This window comes from Ambystoma mexicanum, chromosome 2q (assembly GCF_040938575.1).
Source record: "Ambystoma mexicanum isolate Mex_15411 chromosome 2q, UKY_AmexF1_1, whole genome shotgun sequence".
NCBI classification, from domain to species: domain Eukaryota; kingdom Metazoa; phylum Chordata; class Amphibia; order Caudata; family Ambystomatidae; genus Ambystoma; species Ambystoma mexicanum.
The window spans coordinates 117,891,453-117,916,372 of NC_090924.1; the positions used below are offsets into that span (position 1 = coordinate 117,891,453).

At 47.4% G+C, this 24,920-nt stretch overlaps 1 protein-coding gene across 1 annotated transcript in view; it reads left to right on the forward strand.

The window, feature by feature from the left end:
* Positions 1-24,920, forward strand: part of CCDC78 (coiled-coil domain containing 78) — a 455,951-nt gene that overhangs the window by 38,304 nt on the left and 392,727 nt on the right. Inside the window, exons 2-3 of the mRNA XM_069647004.1 lie at positions 20,973-21,208; positions 23,270-23,442. Of these exons, the coding sequence (XP_069503105.1) occupies positions 20,973-21,208; positions 23,270-23,442 (409 nt within the window). The remainder of the gene's footprint in view (positions 1-20,972; positions 21,209-23,269; positions 23,443-24,920) is intronic.

The following is a 24,920-nucleotide window of genomic DNA, read 5'->3' on the forward strand; positions in this document are numbered from 1 at the left end:
CAGCAAGCAATTTGGTGGTGTGCAGGAGGATTTTTTTTTTTCAGGATTTGTCCTGAGCCGAGCTCTTTCTCAATCGGCCATCTTCTTGGCTGCTCGCCAGCACCCCTCATCGGATTTTGTTAACTAAATCTTGTTTTAATTTTCTTCCCCTTTAAACAATTATATGTAATATGACAGCAGAAGCAATTTGCTTCTACAGGGAGAAAGAAACTTTATCTCATTTTGTGTTATTCTGCCATGAATCAATCTGTTGAGATATTTTAGGGAAAGCTCTTTGCGACAATGGAGATCGGCTTTCTCATTGATATTGTCTGTTCCTGATGTTACGGTTGCGTATGTTCTTGCTAGTTATTTGAAGGAAGCCTGGTAAAGATTAAGGATATTGCAAATGGCTTTGAAATTAAATTGTATGTGTTTCATGGGGTGTGGCTGCTCTGGGCTACTGATTACAAGGTTTTGATGATTTCTTATTGTATTATGGCTCAATATTTTGTTCAAGTGCATTATGGTTTCACTTGTAATTTTATGCCTTGTATTGCGTTTGTTCGTTTATCTGAAACTGACTCCTGCAGACTTGTCGGGTGAGATTCAGCCATCTAAAAGGTACAGAGAGGAGAGGGGACTGGTCGCTATTCTCAGTACCCAGGCAAAGGGTCAGTCTAAGGAAGTATATTTGATGGAAATCATGGACAGTGTTGTCCTATCTTTTGGCAACTTTAAACAAATACTTCAAGACATAAAGCGGGACCGTCGTATAGTCAAGCAACGTATTGAGGAACCAGAGAGTAGGGTCTCAGATAAGGAGGCATACCTAACCATCCAGCTGAGAGCTACCAATAAGAAAATAGCTGAGCAAGGAAACTACTAAAGGAGATCCAAACTTAGGATCAGCGGCTTCCCTGAAGATGTCGAGAAAGGCTGAGTCATTGAATTTGTACAGAAACTCCCCTCCCTCTGTGGGCCTTGAACCCCTATTTGAAATGTTACTGGAGATAGAGATTGCACACTGTACACTAGCGCCCACACCTAGCCTAGGCCATCCCCCAAGGGCTTTGATTGGCAGGCTTTTGAGATACTTTGTTAAGAAAATGCTCAAAGAGGAAGCCTATTAGCCGGGGGAATTCAAGCAGGGCTATGCCCGTAAAATCATGTTCTTCAACGACTATGAAAGCGAGGTGGTAAATTATTTACTGAATCCAAGCTGTAATCTAGGGCCGATAAGTTATCCTGTTACATGGTGTATCCAGCAATTATGAACGTTGTGGTGGAGGATATTATGTACTCCTTTTTAGACCACGCAAGACGCTGCAGCTTCTGAAGAACATGCCCACCACAGCAAACAGGTGCAAGGAACCTGCTGATAGATCATTGAAATATTAGTGCCTGTGTAGTAGCTGGTAGATGGATAACTGTAATTTGGACACCACTTACCAAATAGACATTGATACTTCCTTTACCTAGAAAATACTCTTTTATCACTACAAGACACGCTACTCAACTTTGCAGAAATATTGATCTGTCACTCAGGATACTTGATAACTAATACCTTCATAGATTGACATTAGATGAAATGGTGCCCAGGGCACCCTTCAGCAGACTCTCGGAAGTTACACTTGCCTCCTTGGGGGAGCTGCGGCCTCTGTGTGTACATGACAGTATTTAAGAATGCCGCATCCTCAATATCCTGCTGTTGGTGATCACTGGGTCGAGGCGGTGCAGTGGGTGCCCTCATGTATGGAAGAAGACCTGTGGGGCCACTGCTAACATCGGCCGTGATGGTGCGGAGGGCAACTCCAAGCGTGGGCTCTGCATACGCATGGCTGAAGACCTGACGCAATAGGTCATGGGAGAGATGAAAACAGTAAAGTGTGTTTGCCATTGTGGTGTAGGAGGTTTCCCCTGTGATTTGGGTATCGGTCGCCCGGGTGAGAGAAGGGAAATCCACATAAGGCATATAGATTTGTGAGTACCCATATTTTTGGTGGATAAACCGTCAGGTTTATATTGCTGGAGAGCAGTGGGTAGACTTACGTCAGCAGACTATTTGAATATGGGGCATTTTCTGTGAGGTGGGATCTGAGATTCCTTAGAGTCAGTGTGTCCCTTTAGAAAAGGGAGACAGCGTAAGCTTTCTTGCTCATAGTAGCTTTATAGCAACTGATATGGATTGGAATTTAAGATGTATATAACCTTGAATGTATTGGATGTTTTCATAGTAGAGGGCTCAAACACAGCCTCCTGTACTCGTATGACATTCTGTGTATCTTTCTTTTGTGTTTACCTGTCAGGTTCTCAATCTTTCGTGGAGGTAGCACGTACACCTACCTCCCCATTGGGTCTTGGTTCCTGGCTTGGTAGTAAACACAACCCACCGCGACCCGCCGGGGAAAGAGGGTTAGGGTCTGATGGATTGGATAGGTAGGGGGAATTAGGGTAACCGGGAAAAGGGTAAGGAAGTGGTTATGGATAGGGAAGGGGGTTTTGGGAAAGGTCCGCCTTACTGTGCCCTTTTGGGGCTCCTGAGATCGAAGGTACTCCGCCCTTGCACACACTCTCACAAGCATGCAGACTATGGCCTCAATTCAATAACACAATAATCAGCATTAACACATAACATCTTATGCAGAAGGGTTCCTGTCACGCTTTGGTTTTAAACATTTCCTTGGTTGTTTCTCAATCACAACCAACTCATACAATAGCCCCCTGCAATTATTTCCAAGCACAATAATTGGAATAACCAAACAGCACTTAGCTTTGTATGAATCTTCCGAGTTGAGTGCAAGGCTGCTGCCCCAGTTCATGCCGTAGCACTACGGTGACGAAACGAGTTCTTGCTGAAAGTACAGCGGAGCGCCGCTACAAGAGAACCAAAAACAAATATGAGTTTAGTTCAAAGACCGCGTTCCCTCACACGGTACAAACAAACATTCAATCGGCTCAGAGTTTGCAAGGAGCCGTGTTACTACACACGGAGTAAGGTACACCAGTTTAATGATCGGCAACTTGGTCTTTCCTGTGCTACGAAGTGGTGGCGAGGCTTCCCCCCAGTCCGACGCATATATCAAGCGCCGGATCCTAATTGGCGCTTTTCCCCACGGTGGGGCTACACACACTGAGTCTATCAGTATTTATACAGCAAGCCTTCCTTTGCCGATCGCTTGTTCATAACAATGCACAGAGAAAGAGAAATGCACTTATCTGCCAGGGTGCGCAGGGCCTGCAGTTTTCACAGGCGGGGTGTGGCCCCACGGGTCGCTGCCTGCAGGAGCCCTCCGCTCCGTGTCCCTTAGTGCAAGCAGGGATCCTTGCGCGCACCGCACGCAGGCGCAGACCGTCGGGCGTTGTCCCAAATGTAGTTCCTTGGCTCGTGAGCACTCAAGCTTGCTGGGAATTGAAGTTTTTACCGGTCCGGATGCCGTATAGTGCTTTCTGCTGCCCCCAGCCCGCCTCCTGCAATAAGGGCACAACAAAGTCCTAAAGTACGGCAGTTTGCGCCACAACAAACCTTTCTTGGGTCCAGGCTGCTGCCTCTCATGCACCAAATCCACTAGTCCCCCCAAACCCACACTGGCTTCTGTTGTGGCCCTGACATTACCTTCCCTTCTTCCCTGGTCCTGTCTCTCCCGTTGACTCCCTGAATCAAACGTTTTCTTCAATTTGCTGTTTGATGATGCTGGATTGGCTTATTCTGTTGCATAACCACTCCCCCACCATCCCCTCCCCACCTACCACATAGCATGATTCACTTTGCAGATAATGCTGATACCTGTGCAAAATGGATAGCCATTTGAGACTTCTTAGCTGGAATATGAAAGGGATTAATAGCCCAATTTAGAGGAGGAAAATCCTTACACATGTCAGCAAGACACATACTTACTGGGGCTACAAAAGGGCTACATATTGAACAAAACATATAGTAAAGAGGTATCTAGATGCTTCACAGGAGGTATCTAGCTGTTTATCATGAGGGTGAGCCAGAGGTTTTCTGGGCCATACAGTTGGTGTCATGTGAACATTTCCTGCTAAACTCCTGGACGACAGTGTATTCCAGTGCCAAGAAGGACATCTCATCACAGTCTTTACTTGGGCCCTGTTGATACTTCTGTCAATCTTTCATTGTGTCTGCTTCAGCTTTGAATGCTTTTGCATTACACATATTGATAAAGTTGCGTGGCTTGCTCCACTCTGGGCCTTTAGGTTGGGCTTTCCCAGAACCTAACATGCCGAAATCCCTCCCGCCAGGGACACTAATCTTTAAACATTCAATCTGCAATAGCCTCATGTCGTCTATGTGAGAACCCAGATCAGCTTCAAACGGTGAGACACCTCCTGACGTCCTGTCCAGCGATGTCTACAGAAAGAGAGGCGTACTTGGCACCGCTATTATCCCATCCATCGGTACTTAGTGAAGAGACGGGTTGGTGTCGGCTCATTTCTGGCGATTCAGCTAGATGGTCGAGGGGCGCAGCCAAACTTTTAGATATTGCCTTGAAAAGAGCCAACCCGGTAAACTTTAAACTTTAAACGTCAAATGGTCATTGATCAGTCTGACGATAACAGCGGGAAATTGACTTTTGAAAGAAAGAAACTGAAAGCGGTGTCCTAAGTACCCTCATCAGAACTTTTTAGTGAGAATGCTAAAAGACTTTTTGTAAAAATCTTTTATTGATTAAATGCAAATAAAAATAAATAATAAATAAATAAACATTCACCCACATAACATGAGCACATGATGAGTTCATAATCACTAACTTTTGTGGCCAGATCTACTAAATAGCTTGCCAATAACAGAGCACTATGTGACACACAGGCCAGTCCCTTGCTCTGCTCCTGATGTACTAATCAGTGGCAATGAAAAGGGGCTGTGCGAAATGAGGCGCACATGGTCCTCCTTAAGAATGTTAGTTGGGCGGCTTTTTCATGTCCGCTTCATCCTGCAGAGCAGAAAACAAATGGAATTGGACAGCACACCTCTGTCACTGCTTTTGCTCATTCATTTCGAAAAAGCAAACAAAATGTGTTTTCAAGGAAACCTCAGGGGCATGCAGCAGTCATATTATTTGTCCTATGTGAAACTCAAACCTATTGCCTTTTTCCCTAGTTACATCTAATGCTGCCATCAGTCATATTATATTGGTGGAAGTTATAATTATTTATTGTAGGCACCTCCCTGCAAAATGCTTGGCAATTCAATTTTAAAATCTTTATTCGGTTTAACCATTAGCACATACAAAACAAAGCCACATTAATACAAAAAGGATTGATACATAAAAATACTTAATAATAAGAATAGACTTAAGATGGATTTGGCCTAAAAAGTTAAAATACAAAAATCTCCTAAAATGGATGCCTCCACCTGGGGGGAGATCTGAGAGGAGAGTAAAGCTTGCAGCCTCTCAGGAGACCCCACCAGTAACTCACACACTCCCCAGCAATCTACTTCTTAAGAGCCAGGCACCATGGACATATCTAGCTATAGAAAAAAATGACCTTTCAATCCGAGGAACAAGAGAAAAGGAACATGGCATCACGTGTATTTGTTATGCACAGCTGCAATAAAATGGGTCTCAGGTACCTATGCCTCAGGGGAAGTAAGGCAGGGCATATTAACGTAAAGTGCAGTTAGGATTCATCAGCTGTGTTACAGAGGGGGCATACACCAATATTAGAAGGGGACCATGAACAGGCGCAAAGTGCTGCAGATAAAAAACCTAATCTAAAGCGTACATACAGAGCGCTCACAGGGGGGTGGATCTCATATAGGATGTGCTTACATTTCCCCAGCATATTAATAGACAAAAATTCTCTGCCATTCTTCAGGGCACAGGCTTAGGATTCAAGTTTGGCCCTGGCAGGGACTTTAGCCTTTGCCTTCATATGAGGTTTAAGGGGGGGGGGCAACATTCAGAGGGGGTAAGCCAAAGGGACCCTACATCCAGCCTTGTTAACGTCGTTTTCACATGCCGAACCCACCCACAATTGGTAGCACCCTCCAATTTAAGGACAACTCTAAGTGCGTCCCTGTAAGGGGACAAACCAGGTGGAAACCACAGTCGTAACCAATACTGGGCTTGTTTTAGGGCACTCTGGGCAGCTATAGGCCATGCTTGTAGGTCCAAATGCAGCAGAGAGGTCGGGGCATTGTTTGGTAACAGCAATATTTTGTTTAGGGATATATTCTCAATGACAGATAGACCGTTTGCCGGAGTATAGCCCCATATCACAGCACAATATAGTGCTTGGCATGGTATTGGGTATTCTGCCATAGAATTCCATGGATGACATCTGGTACACCAGGCCTCCCGTTTCTCGACCTGCTTTCTTCAGACTATACCTTTCCGATTTCCCTGGAAGTACACTTCCATAAATATTGCTATCGCTCCCACACATCTCTCTTACCAGGACATGTGTTTTGCTGATTACTGCCACTTGCCGCCTGTCTTACACTCTCAATTCCTCTGTTGCTTTGCTAGGGGGGGCTTTCTTGCATGACTCTCTTGACTCCCCAAATCTTCCTCCCTTCCGACCACCCTCCTTAACATGTCCACACTATTTTTCAGACCCATAACTTGTTCCCCACCCTGATTCCAACTGAATGCCTTTACCTCCTCACCATCAAGACCTCTGCATGCCCTTACCTCATCACCTTCAGGGCCTCTTCAGCCATAGTTCTTATTTTCTCTGCACAGGCCCCCTCCGTCCTTCCTGCCAGCCTGCTTTCTCCCTTTCCTGAAGCTGCCACATGTGATGGCACAGTTCATCCTCGTCCACACTCTCCTGCCTTTATTTATCAAGTTCAGCTAGTTCCATCTCATGTCAAAAAATCGAATCAATAAATAACTAATGCAAATTTTACAAATTAAAAATAATGAAAGAAATAACGAGGGTGGGGGGACAGAGAGAGGCTGACCCGTTTGCTCAAAAGTGGTTTAAAAAGAATAAAGAGACACTTTGCACTGTGTCCAATGTTGGGGGTTGGTCGGGACCCCTCCAGTGCCTTCCGTAAGCCCCCAAACCCAAAGGACTCAGCCAGAGATGTCCTCTCGGTTCGGGCTTCCCGGTCGCTCTGTCACGGCCGGGAACGCCCTGTCTATTTATGTTGCACGCGGCGGCGTGCAACGTCACGCCACCGCGTGCGCGCCCAGTCATCTGGCAGCGCCACACTCCTCCTTTTTCCAGGAGAACAATAACAATTCTAACACTAGACACTGCAAACCAAACCAAAATGAGTCCTTAACACTACGAAAAACCCCATGTTCAAAACACCCCTTTATTGACATCCACCCGGGTCCCCTTACTTAACAGTCCTCATCCTGAGGACAAACAGCCAGGTGACCCAACACGTAATCGCTGAGGTGAGCAGGTTTCCCTCGCCCAGCCCTCTGGGGGTACCTCCTGCTCACCTCCGGCACGGGTGATCTGTCCAGGAGCATGCCCCGGGCCGGGGACTCAGGCAAACAGGCTGTTTCCCTTTCGTCCTCAGGGATCTCTCCTGGGTCTGGATCAGGAGGTGGATCAGTTCTTGGATCCCGCAGTTTCTTGAAGAAACTCACATTGCGAGTTACCGCCGACCGTCCGTCCGATGCAGTCACCATGGATCCCCGGACCGCGACGACATCCAGCGGTTCCGGTTCATACGGTAGGGAGAGCTTCCCATGGGGATGACTATTCCGAATGAGGACCTCATCGCCAGGCTCCAGCCGCTGCGGGCGAAGCCCTCTCCGAGCGTTCTCTTGCTCGATCCTCAGCCGCCGGTCCATCTTGACCTGTTGGTCATTGATCACCCCAGGTTCTTTCTCTCCTACCTCCGGTAGCAAACCCAGAGGACACCGCTTGTAAAATGCCCTCAGAAACTGGTACAATGCTCTCTGGAGTGACTGCCCTTGCCCCTGAGCAATTCTAAAGGTCTTATTTAGAGTCCTCATGAGACGTTCCGCTTCGCCATTGGCCCGGGTCCAGAGGGGCGTGATTTTCCTGTGCACCACCCCACAGCTCTCCATCAGCTCCGATAAGCGTTTGCTCTGGAATGGCACCCCGTTGTCCGAGCACAGCGTGCGTGGGAAACCATGTGCCGCGAACACCTTTTCCACGGCCACCACGACGTGCACAAACGCCACAGAGTCCACAAACTCCACCTCGGGGTATCTAGAGTACTCGTCAACCAGAACTAGGAAATGGGTGCCCATGGTGGTGGATCCAAAGTCCGCATGAACGAATTCCCAAGGGCGCGTCCCCCTCGGCATTGTCTCTATTGCAGGTTCCCGCTGCAGGGGAGATGCCGCCTGGCACCATTACAGGCCGCCACGAAGTCATCCACCTTGCGTTCTAACTCGGGGAACCACACCTTCAGCCGTAGGCGTGCCTTGGTCTTGGCGGCACCCTGATGACCCCGATGAGCCAAAGCAATCACCTCGTCCACCTTCGATTGGGGCACCACAATCCGATCTCCGCGGAGCAGAAGGCCAGATGTCGAACGATAACTCCTCACGGACTTTCCATAGTTGCTCAAGTCCGGTCCTGGCATCCTGGGTGCGCCCCGCCTGAGCCTCCAGCACTGACTTCCAGGAGCCCTGTTGCATCGAGTGTCTTAGGATCTGGAAGCACTCATCTTGCGCTGCAGCTGCCTCCAGCTCCTGGAGAGGCATAGCGTTTGGCGTGGCTGCCTCCACCACCACCTGGACGTGCTCTTCTGCTTCTTCTACACAGGCGTCCTGGACTTCGCCTGCGTACGCCCCAGGGTGTCTGGAGAGATAGTCTGCAGCGTTGTTCGCCCCTGGCCGGTATACCAAGGTGACTCCATACTCCAAAAGGGCGAGCATCCACCGCTCAATGCGTGCCGGTGGCTTGGATGACGACCCTGCTAGGATGGGAAACAGCGGCTTGTGATCTGTCACCACCGTCACCGGGCGTCCAAGGACGTAGAGCCGGAAGTGCCAGCATCCCCACAGTACTGCCAGCGCCTCACGCTTGATCTGTGAGTATCGCTGCTCCGCATCAGACAGGGCCTTGCTGGCATATGCCACCGGGCGGACGCCCCCACCACTGTCAATTTGTGTTAGCACAGCGCCCAGGCCGAATGAGCTGGCGTCGACGATGATCTCCGAAGGCAGCGCAGGATCGAAGAAGGACATGGTGTCTTCAGCTGCCAGGGCACCCTTTATGTCATCAAAAGCCGCCTGTTCTAGCGGGCCCCAGTTCCAGATGACATCCTTCCTGGTCAGTGCCCTGAGCGGTTCCGATCTGGAGGCCAGATTTCTAATGAATCGTCCACAGTATGTGACCATGCCTAGGAAGCTTCACACCTCGGATACGGACTCCGGAGGCTGCGCCTTCTTTATGTCCTGCACCTTCCGGGGATCAGGAGACACCCCCCCTTCTTTGAATACAAAACCAAAGAATTCTATCGATGGTCGGAGAAATTCACACTTCTCTTTGTGAAGGGTGAGTCCCAAGGACTGCAGTCTTCCGAACGTCTTCGCCAACCGCCTCAGATGGTCTACCTCCGTTCTGGCAAACACCAGGATGTCGTCGCTTATGTTCAAAACGCCCTGTAGATCAGCCAGGGCGCCCCGAATAATGTTCTGGAACACCTCCGCCGCCGAGGACACACCAAAGCTTAGTCTCTTGTAGCGGTATAGCCCTCGGTGTGTCGTGAAGGTGGTAATGTACCTCAACTCGGGGTGGAGGACAACCTGGTGATAGCCCGCTCGAAGGTCCAGTTTCGAAAAGAAACGAGCGCCCTGTACCTCCGCAATGATGTCGTCAATTGTCGGGGTGAGGTGCCTCTCTCTCTTAATGGCCTTGTTCGGGAGCCTCATGTCGACGCAGATTCTCACAGCATCGGGTTGTTTAGGCTTCCATGCCACCACTATCGGGGACACCCACGGTGTCGGGCCTTCCACCTTTTTTATAATGTCAAGATTGACCAAATTGCCAGTTCCTTGTCGACAAGTTCACAGAGGTGGAACGACACCCTTCGATGTTTCAGGGCAATGGGCTGCACCGACTCATCAATGTGTAACCTCACTGGGTCACCGGCCATCTGCCCGATCCCCTTGAACAGCGCAGCATACTTTTCGAGCAAGTCATTAATGTCCTCCAAATAGACAGAGTATGCGAAGCTGACGATGCCGAGGGACTCTGCTGCAGCACAACTGAGCAGCGTGTTGGTGCTCACCGGTGTCATGTAGAATCGTGCTGTGATTTTGGAGCCCTCATGTTTTACTTTTGCCGCGAACACACCGTCCAGAGGGATGGGGTCAACACCACCGAAGGCAAAAATGCGGGCTTTGGGAGCAGCCAGTTTGGGGGGCTGGTTCATGGCATCATAGTGTCCACGGGCCATTACATTCACCGACGCCCCAGTGTCCACAAGGACGGGGACTGGAGATCGGTTCACCTCAACCACGCACCTTGGCTGTCTCCTGTTCTTACTTCTCAGGATCCCCACACTCGAGACAAAGAAGATATTCTCTTCCTCCTCTTCTTCAGCCTCCTCCACCTGGGCATCCTCCTCAGTCTGATCCACCTGAGCGACGTTGGATGGTCGACCCTGGAGATTGAGACTGGACCGTCCCGGACACCTCGGTACCAATACTGGCATTGCGGCTTTGCATACCCTCGAGAAATGATCCGGCATCCCACACCGTCCACAGGTCTTTCCAGCCGCAGGGCACTCCGCAGGGTGGGGCAGATTATACCCACATTTTTGGCAGATTTCTCCTGCCCTACCGGCTCGATCCCAGGGACTGCCGCCAGGTCTTCGGGTGGTCCTGCCACCTCGCCACATCGCACATACCTCTTCGGTCTCGATGGGGCGCGACCCGGCCTCCATTCTCGCAGCCCTCGCCTCCGACACCTCATGGCACCTCCCAAGTTCAAGGATGCGCTGAAGTGTAATTCCAGGCTCCCCTAGCACCTGGCGCCTTAATTTGCCTGACAAGCAAGCCTGGATCAGCATCGTCCTGATCATGTCCTCCGCATCACCACAAGCGCAGGCCAGCGAGAGACGCCTTAGGCGCCCCTAGAAAGTGTCCAGAGTCTCATTGTCTTTCTGTTTGGCAGAGAGCATGACAAAACGTTCATAATCCGCATTGGCGAGAGGCAGGAAGTAGGCCTGCAGAGCGGCCTTCGCCTGATCATAGGATCCATCCCCTTGCGGGAGCGATTCAAAAGTAACTTGGACAGATGGACCTGCTGAGTACAGCATGGTTGCCAGCCGGGTATCATCATCTACCACCTGGGCAGCCCGAAAGTACATGTCCAGGCGGTCCCCCCACCTCCTCCATCTGGGCCCCAAGCTGGACGGTGGGCCCGATACATCAAACTCCGGGATGGGCTGCAGAGCCGCCTGTGCATGTACCTGAGCCATAACGGGGAGGATCTGTTGAACAACGGGGGCTGCCACAGGCTGCGCTGGAAGTAGAGGACCTTGAGGGGCTGCCTGACCACCTGGAGGCTGCTGTGCCGGCTGCACTGGAGGCAGAAAACCTTGAGGTGCTGCTGGCGCACATGGAGGCCGCTGCACCGCCGCTCCGTCCTGGTCTTCAGTATCACTCATTCGTTCGGGCGCACAGGCACCCCCAGCGTGAAGGACAGGGGCCGCAACTCAAACACCAAGTCCAAATGCCTCCAGCCAGCACCATCGAAGAAAAACAGCTGCTGCACCACACCTCTGTGATGATGAAGAGGATGAAGATCAGTGGGGCCACCAGTCTGATGATGATGAAGAAGATGAATAGAAGCCTCAGCTTCCAGCTGTTCCAAAAATTAGGACAAGAAAGAAATATGGCTATGCAGGCCCAGCCATTGTAGCCCTCATTCTTGCTTGCACTCGACGTAGGAGACCCAGGAAAATGCAAAAACACCAACTGGGCAAAGTCACATGCAGGTATCACTGCCTGCTAGCAGGATTTCCAAAAATTAGGCCTGGATGCACTTCTCAGCTCAAACCAGAGCTCAGAGAAGTTTCACGGCCTGATTCACAAAATGGCCGCCAGCAGCGTGGGTAATGCACGGCCTGCGGGCCGGAGCGAAGTCTCAAGGCGACCTCGCTGCAAATACACAAAAATTGCCAGTCAAGTCACCGCCAGGCCCAGGCATTGTTTCCCCCACTCTTCACCACTGTTGGGGGTTGGTCGGGACCCCCCCAGTGCCTTCCGTAAGTCCCCAACCCCGAAGGACTCAGCCGGAGACGTCCTCTCGGTTCGGGCTTCCCGGCCGCTCTGTCGCGGCCGGGAACGCCCTGTTTATTTATGTTGCACGCGGCGGCGTGCACGCCCAGTCATCGGGCAGCACCACATCCAATGTCCTGAGTTTTCTTGAAGGAGAGTTGGTTACTTTAATTGTCCTGTTTTCTTGAATCTTTAAAATCATAGACTTATGAAAATGTGAACTAAATTTGTGCACATATCGCTCAGCTGCGCAGTGTTTCTTTACCCGATGATTCTTTGCTCAGACAACCAAGAAATAGATAAGAAAAGATATGCAGGGCTCGATCCACAGCGGGCACCAGATCAAATTGACGAGCTGTGGTTTCTTGCCCTGCAATAAGTACGAGACACTGTCAAATTACATATATACTGAAAGCAATTATGTTTAACCCTCTACCCACACAAACCCTGACACAGTGTCATTTATCTGATTGTGTCTCGGGAGTCTTGATAATAATAAGAAGACAAAGGCCACCCTGCACTTGGTTTGTGCAAAGCCTGTGGCCCTTATTTGGGTAAGGATATTTATATTATTGGGGCTGATGTCTAATATTCACATAAAACATATGACCTGGATGCAAGTAGTAAATAAGACATTTGGTTTCCTCCCTCCCCTCCTGTTTCCCCACAGGCGCAGAGACCACCCAGCTATAAGCAGATGTACTGGTGCTCATTGCAGCTTCTGAGGTCCTGAAGAAAGTGGTCACACTTACATGTACCACTGAAACCGGTCTGCCAACACCTTTGTGGATCTCCCAGTAACTATGGGACACCCTATAATAATATGTGCACAAATGTAGTTAACATTTTTATAAGTCTATGATTTTAAAGGTTTTGTAGTTTAAGAAAGCAGGACATTGAAAGTAACCAAGGCTCCTGCTAGAACTCAGTACATTAGACACAGCGCAAAGTGTCTCTTTGTTCTTTTTAAACCACTTTTGAGCAATAGGCTTAGCCTCTCTCTTCCCCCTTAGCCTCGATAGGCAGCTCACCACTGTCAACTAGGGATATTCACCACTTTGAGGGTACAGATAGTGTGGTTGGAGGGTCATCTAATTTGTATGCTAAAACATGCTAAATAATAACTAGTCGACTTTACCTGTACTGTGATTGTGTGAACACGTGTTTGGGATTGTGTGCAAGGTATGATACCCATCTCCATTCCCCCTGTGTGTTTATTGATGGTTTCACTGCAACAGCAAGTACAAATGTTCCAAAGCCCATTCAAGTCTAGAGGTCTGGGAAATGTACCCTGGTAGTCATAATGAGCGAGTGAGTATGGTTTGTAAAGCTCAATCTCACATCCCTAATCATCTCAGACGCTGTACTGCCACCAAGGTGGAAGGAGTGGCATAAACTAGCTGAATGCATTGGAACGCAAATTGTCTTAAGGATTTCCAAGAAAAGCATAGCCATTCATACCAAAAATCAGCATATTTTCTAAGCATAGTCATCAAGGAGTCTTCTAAAAACTCACCTGAGTTAGAGATGAGCCTACCGTAAGCCACATGGTTTGATCAGTTCAGTTGTCTCTACTAGGTTAATATTTCAACACCTGGGAATAATGTAAGCAAATTAGCGTTGATGCCTCAGGATGACAGCAAGTGTTTGCCTTTCACTGACAGAGGGCAGAGAAGTCATCAAGACATGATAGGCTACCTATTGGTCTTTTTTATATATGATTGACGGGTCTGGGTGTCTTTCTTGGTAATGTTAGTTAATGCTATGAATATTCAGAATCAATTTCCATCTTCATGTTGTGGTGCAGAATTATTCCTGATTTCTAAGAAGGGAGACAAAATTGATCCACCAAACTATTGTCTTCTATCCCTCATAGGTAGCTTGGAAAAGGGAAGGCCCTTCTCCAATGTGTGATTCTTGGATGATGCAAACAAGTGTGCTTTCTCAACTCCAGGCTGGCTTTCAGGAAGATATTGTGAAAATTGATCAGGTATTTTGCCTGTATCTTTTAATAAGAAAATGTGTGGTCCAAAGAACAATTTAGGGCGGCATTTGATTGTGTCCACCTTCTGTCATTGTAGAATGGTTTGAGTTCTTCGAATATACCGCCACCATTGCTTGCTACACTCAGAAATGTATGTACTAATAACTTTGTGGCTTTCAGGTGGGATGGGAGGCGAAACGTCTATGCCATTGTCTGTCCAAAAGGCCATAGAAGTAGAACTGGCCATAGAAGTCAATGCAACTTGACTCAGCGATGATAATTTGGATATTTTTTTCCATATCACTAAGTATTAATATCAAAACCCCTTCTCGGGCTGCTCAGATGTGTTGACAGTTTGGGCCTAACTATTTACACAAAAACTCCAAAAACAAAGTATGGTGTGCAGCACACAAAAACCATTACATTTAAAATAAAATGTGATTGTAAAAAGATTGATAATGTCAAGTGAGACTACCATGGGGAAGTCTCATCAGCAATGACTGTTGGAACCCACAGATGGGTAAAAGTAAACATGTTTTGGCCATGGGATCAGGAGTTTCTGTTATCTTTTCTAAGAAATACGAGGATGCCCAATTTCTCCAATAATAGAGATATACAGGGCACTGGGTCTGTCAGCACTCCTTTTTTGGTGCACAAATATGGGGTTCCATGAATAGTGATAGACTCACAATAAATATTTGTTTTGTAAAAATCCTTTGGCACTCGCCCAAAAGCGCCCTTAATGCTACCTATTTACAGAATTGTGTCTTCAGGCACTCAGATATTAGGTCTTGTTCAAACCCATCTTATACTGGATAAGGCAGTTTAGCTTTGAGCAATTAATAAGCTACAGGCATGCCAGGCTGCAATGCTTCCGATCCCGAGCAGGATTATCCTGGCCCTGGCTCAATTGTATTTGAATTTGATTTCACCATTTCCATGGGATCCTCTACCCCATATGTTATGCTATGTTAATAGGATTTTATCCTGCACCAAATCACCACCCTAGTAGTATCAGGCCACCTAGACTTGACCATGGAGTGGCGCACCGTGCCCCACCATGGGGTATCCAGACCTTAGTCTGCTGGAAGTAAGAAAATGAGAGAGGGGAAGATAAGAGAATGAGAACATGACAGGGAATTCATTCTACAACACTGTTAGGGAGGGATGCAGCGGGGGTGGGGTAGAATGTTTTGTGAAAGCATGGGTGCAAGTCTATCTTGTTTAGTTGTCCATGGTTCTGCAAAAAGGAAGAGGAGAATATGTCGTAAAGTGTTGTGGTTATTGGGTTGTGTTTCCAGGCCAGATTTGGAGAATGGTTTGTTAGTACGCAATGTAATGATGGAGGCATGAGGGGCTCAAGAGTGTGCTGCAGCAATCCTGGAAGTTTGGTGTCTTATTTGCCTGGCTGCCTCTAAACTTTGTACCCTAGGTAAAACTCCAAAATTTTATTTTTTTGACTACCAACTGCCAAGCCTGATCCAAGAATGGCATAGTGAAGGATAGACTGTGTGTAAAGGTGAATGTTGTTGGTGTTGGCTTACGGAAGGTCAGGGAATGAGGTTGTCTAATTAATAAAATTCATGGCACCTTGATGTGAAAAACGTTAATAATAGGAGTTTGCTCCAATTCATGTCATCCTATACTTTATTTCAGTTCTAGGTGAGACAGGGCGGTGCCTTAATTGGAATTAGGCTAGCAACGTATATTACTACTTCTATAGTGGGAAAAGATAGTCTGAGCTCCCTATTCTGGATGTGTTTATTAGACTATGTAAAAGGCGGAGGTGGATGTGCGACCAAACAGGGTAGATAGAGAAGCAGTCCTCACAAGTGGTCCGGAATGCGTGCGTGTGCTGAATGGGTTATCCAGGGTTCACTGGACGGTATTCAGGAGATTGACCTACCCATTGCTTACATTTTGAAAAAATCCTGTTCCGGAACAGAAGGGTATTTGGATGTGCTCAAAACCTCATATGTGAAAGTCCACATTGATATTGAAGTCCAAAGCCAAGTGCAATTATTGGTATCACTCTGACCTTGCTACACTTAAACGGAAGTGTAGAGTGGCTGAGAGGAAATGGAGGGCTTCTTGCTCATCCTCTGACAAACTGGCCTGCTGCCTGCTCCAAAGGCAATACCGACTTGCTGTCCACACTAAGAAGAGAGTCCACATACAAGTCTGCGGCATCTAACAACTCGGCCGAACTTTTCAAAATCTGCAAGGAGCTGGCCAACCCTGCTGCAGTCTCCAGCCCTCCTCCCAGGATCTTTGCAATGCCCTTGCCTCTCACTTTATCTCTAAAACCCAGGACATCCTGTCCACCCTCTCCTCCACTCCCCCTCCTCCTCCCTCTCCTTCTCAGCCTGCTGACCCTCCTTCAGCTACCCCTCATTCCCCTTTCTCCTCCTTTCCTCTTTTCTCCCCTGATGAGATATCTAGACAAGTCTGATCTATGAAAACCTCATTAAAACAGGTCCTTCCCTGTTCCTCTAAAACCATTAAGGACCACATTGACACCCTTGCGCCAGCCCTTGCTGATTTCTGCAACCTCTCCTTTGCATCTGGCTCTTTCCCCACCCCTCATAAACACTCCCTTGTGCATCCTCTCCTCAAGAAATCCACTGCTGATCTGTCATGTCCAGCAAACTACCGCCCAATTTCCATTACTCCCTTTTTGGGCAAGCTCCTGGAAAAGCTGGCCATCTCTCAGCTTAATCTCCATTCTGACTCTGTTGGCTCCCTCCATGACCACCAATCTGGCTTCAGATCTGCCAGAAGTACGGAAACTGCTCTGCTGAACATCTGTGAAAACCTGCTCTCCAACCTCAATTCTAACATTCCCTCTGTCCTCATCCTACTTGACCTCTCCTCTGCGTTTGACATGGTCAACCATACCACCCTGCTCAATCGTCTTCGTGACAACCTCGGTATCACTGATCAGGCTCTGGCCTGGCTGACCTCTTTTCTCTCTGATCGACCCTCCCAGGTACAACTTGGGTCCTTCCTATCTTCTACTCCCTTTCCACATGTGGTGTTCCCCCGGGGTCTATCCTCTCGCCTTGGCTTTTCAACCAATACCTGGCAACTCTCGCTTACTGCATCTCAATGTTCTGCTCAACTTTCCAGTGCTATGCTGACGACACCCAACTCATTTTCAGGCTTCCCTCAGCCTCCTCCTCTCCTTCCCTCATCTCAGATTGTCTAATCGCCATTCAAAATTGGTGTGCCGCCAATGATCTATGTCTAAATGCCAACAAGACTGAGATCCTCCTTATTTGTACACCATCTCCATCCTTTCCTCTCACTCTCTGGCCGGCCTCCCTTGGCCCTTCTCCCACCCCCACTTGCACAGCTAAGCACCTTGGGGTTATCTTTGACTCTACACTTTCCTTCTCCGCACACATCTCTGATGTCTCCAAAAAATCTAACTTTTTACTTCACCTCCTTAGAGGTACTCTACCTTTCCTCTCCTTCCCTCAAAAGCTCACGGTCTCCCAAGCTCTGGTTCTTTCCAAACTGGATTACTGTAACAGCCTCTTCCTAAATCTACCTGCCTCCACTCTCCGCCCTCTACAGCTAATCCAGAACAGGACTGCAAGACTTGTCCTTGGCCCCAAGCCCTGGGATCGTATCTCTCCAGCCTTGAAATCCCTTCATAGGCTTCCAGTGGATGCAAGGATTAAATTTAAAACCCTCTGCATTGTCCACAAGGCTTTCTGGGGGCCTGGGTCCAATATACCTTCAACTATCCCTCCGTAAATACCTCCCTCCTCGAGCCCTTTGCTCCTCTACTTCTAACTCCCTCAGGGTTAGTTGTTTTGCAAGAAAACGAGCTGGGGGTAGATCCCTGTCTTCGGCTGGTGCCTCCCTTTGGAACAGCCTCCCGGGCCACCTTGAAACTTGAGGAAAAACATCTTCGGTTCCGGAAACTTCTCAAGACCTTCCTCTTTGCCTCTGCCTTTGCCCCCCTTCTCCCCTATTGATCTGTTTCTTCTCATGGCATTGTGCACCTGGCCACCCTCTGTTCTTTCGGGCCCAGGTATCTGCTCACCCTGCCACCCTCCTGCACTGCCTCCAGGCCATCATCTGCACTAGGGTTCTGTATCTGTACCCATACAGTCCCCCTCCCACGTTTCATCTGCACTTATCAGATATACCTTTCTGACTAACATTCACCTGCCACTTGCTGGCTGCACTACAATGGTTTAAAGCCCTTATTTATTATTTATTCTATTTAATATTTATTTGTTTTTCTCTCCTCTGCTTCGCACTTTTACCCCATATTCCTTTCCCATGCACTTGTGCTTTCTTAAATGTCACTGGGCCTAGTAAGATCGCTGTTTTTTCTGTTTTTTCTCTCCCTTGTTCCCCTCCCTTTTTGCCTGGTCGCGCTCTGAAACACTTGTGTACGAGCGCGATATAAATAAAATATCATTTCATTTCATTTCAACCACTGGAATTTGCACTATAACTAATGCCTTGACTTGGGCACACAACACTTTACACCACTGAGGATCAATGTTTTATAAATGTTATATGTTTTAGTAATTGCCTTTTTTTAGGTAGGAGGATTATTGCTCTGTAAAAGATTTGCTCATTGTATCGATTTGTATTTATGAGAAGTGGATTTCACTGTTATTCTGTAGTGTGCAGTGGTCGGGAACTAATACAACGTTCCACTATTTTTCTGAAAAATCAACCACTGTTCCCTTAATTTTTTCATCTGTAATAATGCTCCTGAAGGGTGAAAGAAGGGCTTCATTAGCTTTTTTGCCGGCCCGCCGCAGGGATTTGAACCTGTGCTGTGCAGATAATGCACTAGTGTCATAGCTCGATGAACTATCATTCCAGGACATCATTGTTTTTGTTTATTTCAATTGCCTGCTTGTGTCATAAAGCACTTCCCTGAGCCTTCACAACAGTGAACAGCTGGTAGCAGTGCTGCAAATCTAAATTCCCACCTCAGAAGAGCTCTGTTCCTGTTTATCTTTTGCATCTAAGCATGATTAACGAATTTTGCAGGCACAGCTCTATGTGGGTAATGAGGGTGGCTATGGTCTTTGACATGTCTGTTTAAGAGCTGCAAATGGTGGGTGATTAGTAAGGGGAGGGGTTCATAAAGCCGAGTGCTGTGGGGAACATTGACTGAGAGTATTGGTTATCGTAAGATACATTTTATTTCACTGTATTTCTATCAGTCTTGATAGTTGAGTTGTACAATACATTATTGGTTGTGGAGTGAAGGAGAGGCAGGAAGCTAGATAGGTGGGTTTGTTTTGGCAAGGTGAATGTGGGGCACAGTGGGATAATTCCACCACATTTTGTGTACACCTTGACCACTGGCAACATGTCATTGCATTGGTTTCATGGGCATTGGCCTGAAAAAAAACCTTCTATGATAATTCCTATGGTTATTAAGCAAGTGCCATCGTCCTTAATGGGGCCACAAATACACAGAAGCTCCTTTTCCCCAGGGTGTCCAGATTACATTAGGAGTTCATATCAGCCCCTGACTGAGTTCCCTACATTTCGTCTGTGACATAAGGGGTGTATCTTGCCCTAAGTAACATTGGGGCCATGCCATATAGTGCTTTATAAGTGAAGCAGCTAAGCTAAAACTGATTGGCAGCAAGTTCTTGAGTCCACAGACCAACCTGAGACAAGTATTTTCAGTCTGGTAAGATGGAAATACACTCTTCACTATCACATTGATTTGGGAGTTTATGGACAAAGAACTGTCCAGCTAGCCCATCTTTTTAGCTTTAGATTTAAAGTGCTGCTGAATACAGTTGGAAAGGTCAAATAGCCTAAGATCAAGGTTGTCCTCAACTGAGATGTTGAGCTGCATGTGGTCCACACACGACTGACATGCCATCCAGGTCTATGAGACGAGCTTGACCAGCAGGCCTGTTACACTGGACCGTGAAGACCCTCATAGGATACCGCAGAAGGCTAAAGAACAGACTGACTGGGAGCTCACTCCGATTGAGATAGCATATTGAATACAATTACCACCTTCATGCTACCAAATCAAAACCTTGCTACCATAGACAAACCACCCAGTAGGATGTTGTGATGGAAAATGTCAAAAGCATCAGAGATATCCAATAACACGATGTGGAGTGTGTTGTCTCAAACCAATAAAAGTGCAGTCTCTGTGCCAAGTCTGGGTCGGAACACGGACTGCAATGATTGAATATGATGAAATTGTTTCATAACTTGCAGTGGACCAATGGCTACACCTTTCTCTAGGGGGTTGGGCAATATTTAGATTATGGTAATAGGCCTGTTGTTTTTAAACATTGCGGTACTGAAGTTTGAAAGGCATTGGTGGTCTGGTACGTGCAATGTGAAATCTGATCATGCCCTGACTTAATGTATTAAATATATTGCAGACACTACCCCTAAACCCACGTTGAAACTTTTTTACGCCATTATTTTCCACACATAAGGCTACTTCCTTGATACCCTTGGATTTCTACGGTTAGATTTTGGGTAATATTGCTCCTTTTCTATGACTTTACCATTAATATAGAAAGGAGGCATGGGAGGTTTGTATTTGGCCTGTTTGTGATGGAGTGTACCGGAGTGACGGAGAAGGGATATAGTCAGTGGCTGACTGGTTTATGGGTACAATTAGGGTTCTCCAGAGAGTCTGGTGCCCCAGAACGCATATCGGTGTGAGCAGCCTCCCAGAGGCACCATCTTGTTTGGGATTCTCCTGGTTTTAATTTTAGTCCTTTTTGCATTTAAGTATAGCAAAGCTGTTTTTCCTCAAAATCCTTGTTCTCTCTCTCACTCTTTCCCATCAGTTTCCAGGAAATTTTAGATGGACATACCCCATTGGTGTTCATTTTCTCCCGAACGTTGGAACCTCTGCTGGGCGCCTTTGTGGAGGGAATGAATGTGACCCTGATGACTTTGGGTGAGACTGACTCCCGTAAATCACAACTTCTCACTGGTGACAAGACTGACCGTGCTGGCTTGGTGCTTCTGACGGTGCAGCACCTTTACCAAAACCTGCTAACCTCACAGAGATTGGCAACAGGTAAATGAAACTTGGGAAATTGGGAAGGGGAAAAAAGAGAATTCAAATGGGCAATGGTTGTTCCAGAATTTACTAGGTAGTAAGCCATCAATAAGACTAGTGTGGAAACTCTCGAGGACAAGGATTGATATGATATGATATGATAGGTTATTTATAACGCGCTTAATACCCAGAGGTTTCTAAGCGCGGACCCAGGGATCGAACCTGTGTTGCTCTGTGCCATCTTGCTTCCAAGGGGAGCATGTTTCCCCTCCGCTATCCTTCCGGAGAATGGGTTAGGCAGGCACAATCTGTAGAGGCAGTATTATTCCTTTTCTGATAAAAATTCATCATGCTTGATCCCCATGTCTCTGAATTCAACTATGCCAACCTCTAATTGCATCTAAGGAAGTATTGCAACAGAAGACAGTATTGTGCTTACGTATAAAGTGATAACTGAAGAAGCACCAGAAACTTGGAGTCTGCCCACTTCTACAGCTATTGTAGCACCTGGAGACTCCTTGGCCTCTTGATTTAACTTGGCATTCCACCGGTGCTGCCATTTTTAAAGCAAATGCTTTTTGAAACTCCATTTATTTTAGACCAATTGTTTTTACAGGTGCTCCATTTAACATGTGGATTTTTCATTTTCTCTCAAGGAATTTTCTAGATGAGCACTCACTGGCTCCCTACCCTGCCTCCAAGCTTCAGTGATAGCCCACCCATGTGAGCGTGTCACAATAAACTGACGACAGTCCCCGCCCTCAATTCCCTGAGATAAGATATTCGTTCAGAACTCCATGGGGAGCAAAGTGGCAGTTCTGTTAATCTTTCAGTGGAATGGGTGACGCGAGAGAATGGCTTAAGAGCATCAATGATCCATTCTTCATAGGGGAAGTAGATTCTTTACTTTTCCTAGTTAAATAACGTTTCTGCTCTATGAAACCATAGCTCCAGGTGGCATTTATATGGTTGTGCTCAGGATGAGCCAACCATTTACCCGGCAGCAAATGATCCTTTCTCTCGAAAAAAAAATGCCCATGTCTTGCAATAAAAGGGTCTGGGCACATGTTTCTGTCCAATGGTGTGGTTGTTCAGGCTTTGTAAATCTCTGTTAAAGGACACTCAACTTCTTCAACAAACTGGATTGTTTGATCAAGGGGCCCCCTTGTTTTCTCGCATGCTCCCTGCTTCTCCAAGGATCTAAGCAGCTCATTCCCCGGGCACTCCGCTACTACTGGGGTATATGTAGCTTTGTCACTGGGCACTTAACATGTGCCAGAATTGATAACGTTTAGTCAGTAGACACCCAGTTTCCACTATGATTTCTGTTGCTTGAGTATCAGGCATGCAGCCCATACAAGAATGTGCATTCCTTGGTCACTGGGCCCCCTGTTTTTCTAAGGATCAGCCTTGCTTGGCCGCTGCATACTGGGCTTCTTCCAGGATTGCATATTATGCTCTCTTTGGTCATCTTCCATGATCTGCATAGAATGATTACTGTAAACCCATCTTCTCTCTAGATCTTCTTAATTTGATCAAGCAGACAAGCTTCTCATTGAGTTCCTGTCCTGATACCCAGTTAGGGTGGTAAACTGCAAAGACAAGGTTCTTGATATAGATTGCTGAAGGCACCATGCCTGGGGGAAAAAGATGAGCAGGCCTGTCTCTGACTTTCCACTGTCACTATTCATCTCATTTTGTTATGCTTGCAGTCTACGTTCTTTATAATCCTGGAATCTATTAGAGCTCTCTTAGCGAAACGAGGCAGAAAAACGTCCTCATCACCCTCTTTCCCAATTACGGTTCTGTAAATGTAGGGGTGGGGAGTGCATGGACCTCAGTGTTAATCCAAGAGAGGGGAGAGCGCATGGTACCCTCAAAATTAGCCTGTGAATGGGCAGAGTGCATGAAACATTGAGTATTAGTCCATGTGGTTAGTGGGTGGAGTGCACATGCCGCTTCCTGTATTTGTTCATAATTTGGTGGGGAAAGTCTTTATGGCTTACCCATAACTTGTTTATTCTTTGCACCAGACCTGTAATGTGATTTTTCTTTAATAATCCGATGAATTGCTTGTAGTTTTGGCAGATTCACTTGCCCAGAAGCTTCAACCAGGCGACGTGTCTTGGACCCTCTCCATGACGATGTATGAAATTTACAATGAAGTACTCAAGGATCTCCTGCAGGTGCCTGGTTCAGCTGCCACCAGCGTGGAGCTTGCTTACTCTGCCCAGGAGGGGGTACATTTGAGGGTAAGCGCCTAGCCTAATTTCTCTGTATTTTCTTTGTGGCCCGTCCTATCGGTGCGTACCTGTCCAAAGCAAAGCAGGTGGCACGTCAGGGGGGACAATATCTGGCAGCCTTTGTCTTTAAACTATTTCCATGGATGCAGAGTCCCAGAAAAGGTTTTGAGTTCAGAGTATTTTACACCCTATCTTTGGAAGGTGGGAGTAACATTTATTTTGGGAGTAAAAATAATGTTTCTTTGTCAACTGGGATTTTTAGGTGGGCTAAAACATGGTTTTAATTATAAAGACATAGGTATTGTTGTTGCAATGCATACCATTTGTGCCCACCAAATGCCGTAAATGAAAATCAATATTAATGGTTTTCTTCCAGGCCCTCTCCAGTTCAGATAGCACACTGGCAGAGCTCCTCTGTGATGGATCTGTCAGGATGTCATTGCAACTAAAAAGAGTCAACCGTACTGTGTCAAATGTCCCTACCTCTGTCCCTTACACTTATAACTAAAGTTGCAGAGGATATTTGGATGTGGAGCAACCAAGCAGGGGCTCGCAGTTCAGTGTAGGGTGGGGGAGAGGTGCTGGTATTGACTGGGAGGAAGGGCCTGGGATCCTGTGAAATTCATGAGGATCAGGCCAAAGGTCCCAGCGGCAGAGGAGTGATTAGCAGGGAAGGGAAAGAGGTAGAGAAGAGCAGAGTTTTGAGCAGTTTCCAGAACTTAAGGAGAGGGGCAACATGGCTGTTCCAAAGGGAGGCACCAGCCGAGGAGAGAGACCTGCCTCCCCACTGTCAGCTTGGAGAAGCCTTTGACAGTCAGAGAGTTTTAGTTAGAGGAGCGTAGGGCTCTAGCAGTGGATTATTTAGGGAGGGAAAGTTGGAAATAGCATGGTCCCAGGGCCCAGAAGGCCTTGTGGGTGATGCAGAGGGTCTTGAATTTGATCCTTGCAACCACTGGGAGCCAGTGGAGAGATTTTAGAGCTGGAGAGATATGGTCCTTGGGCTTGAGGCCAAGGATGAGTCTTGCAGCCCTATTCTGGATTAGCTGGAGGGGGGCGAAGAGAGTAAAGAGGGAGATTGAGAAAGAGGTTGTTGCAATAGTCCAGCCTGGAGAGGACCAGAGCTCTGGAGACATTGAGCTTCTGGAGGAGGGTGAGAAAAGGAAGAATACCCCTGAGGAGGTGGAGCTGGAAGTGGGACTTCTTGGTAAGGTCTGTGATGTGAGGGGTGAAGGAGAGAGCAGAGTTGAAGATGACCCCGAGGTTTTTGGCCTCAGAAGATGGTGGGGGTAGAAGGCCCAGAGAGGGTGGCCAGAGGGTTGGAGGAAAAGAGGGCACAGGTGTCCTGGTGAGGATGATCTCTGTCTTACTGGCATTGAGACAGAGATACTTTGCTGCACACCATGCCTGAATGGCGGACAGACAGTCAGGGATGAGCGAGGGGGAAGTAGAGGGAAGTTTGAAGGAAAGCTGTGTGTCATCAGTGTAAC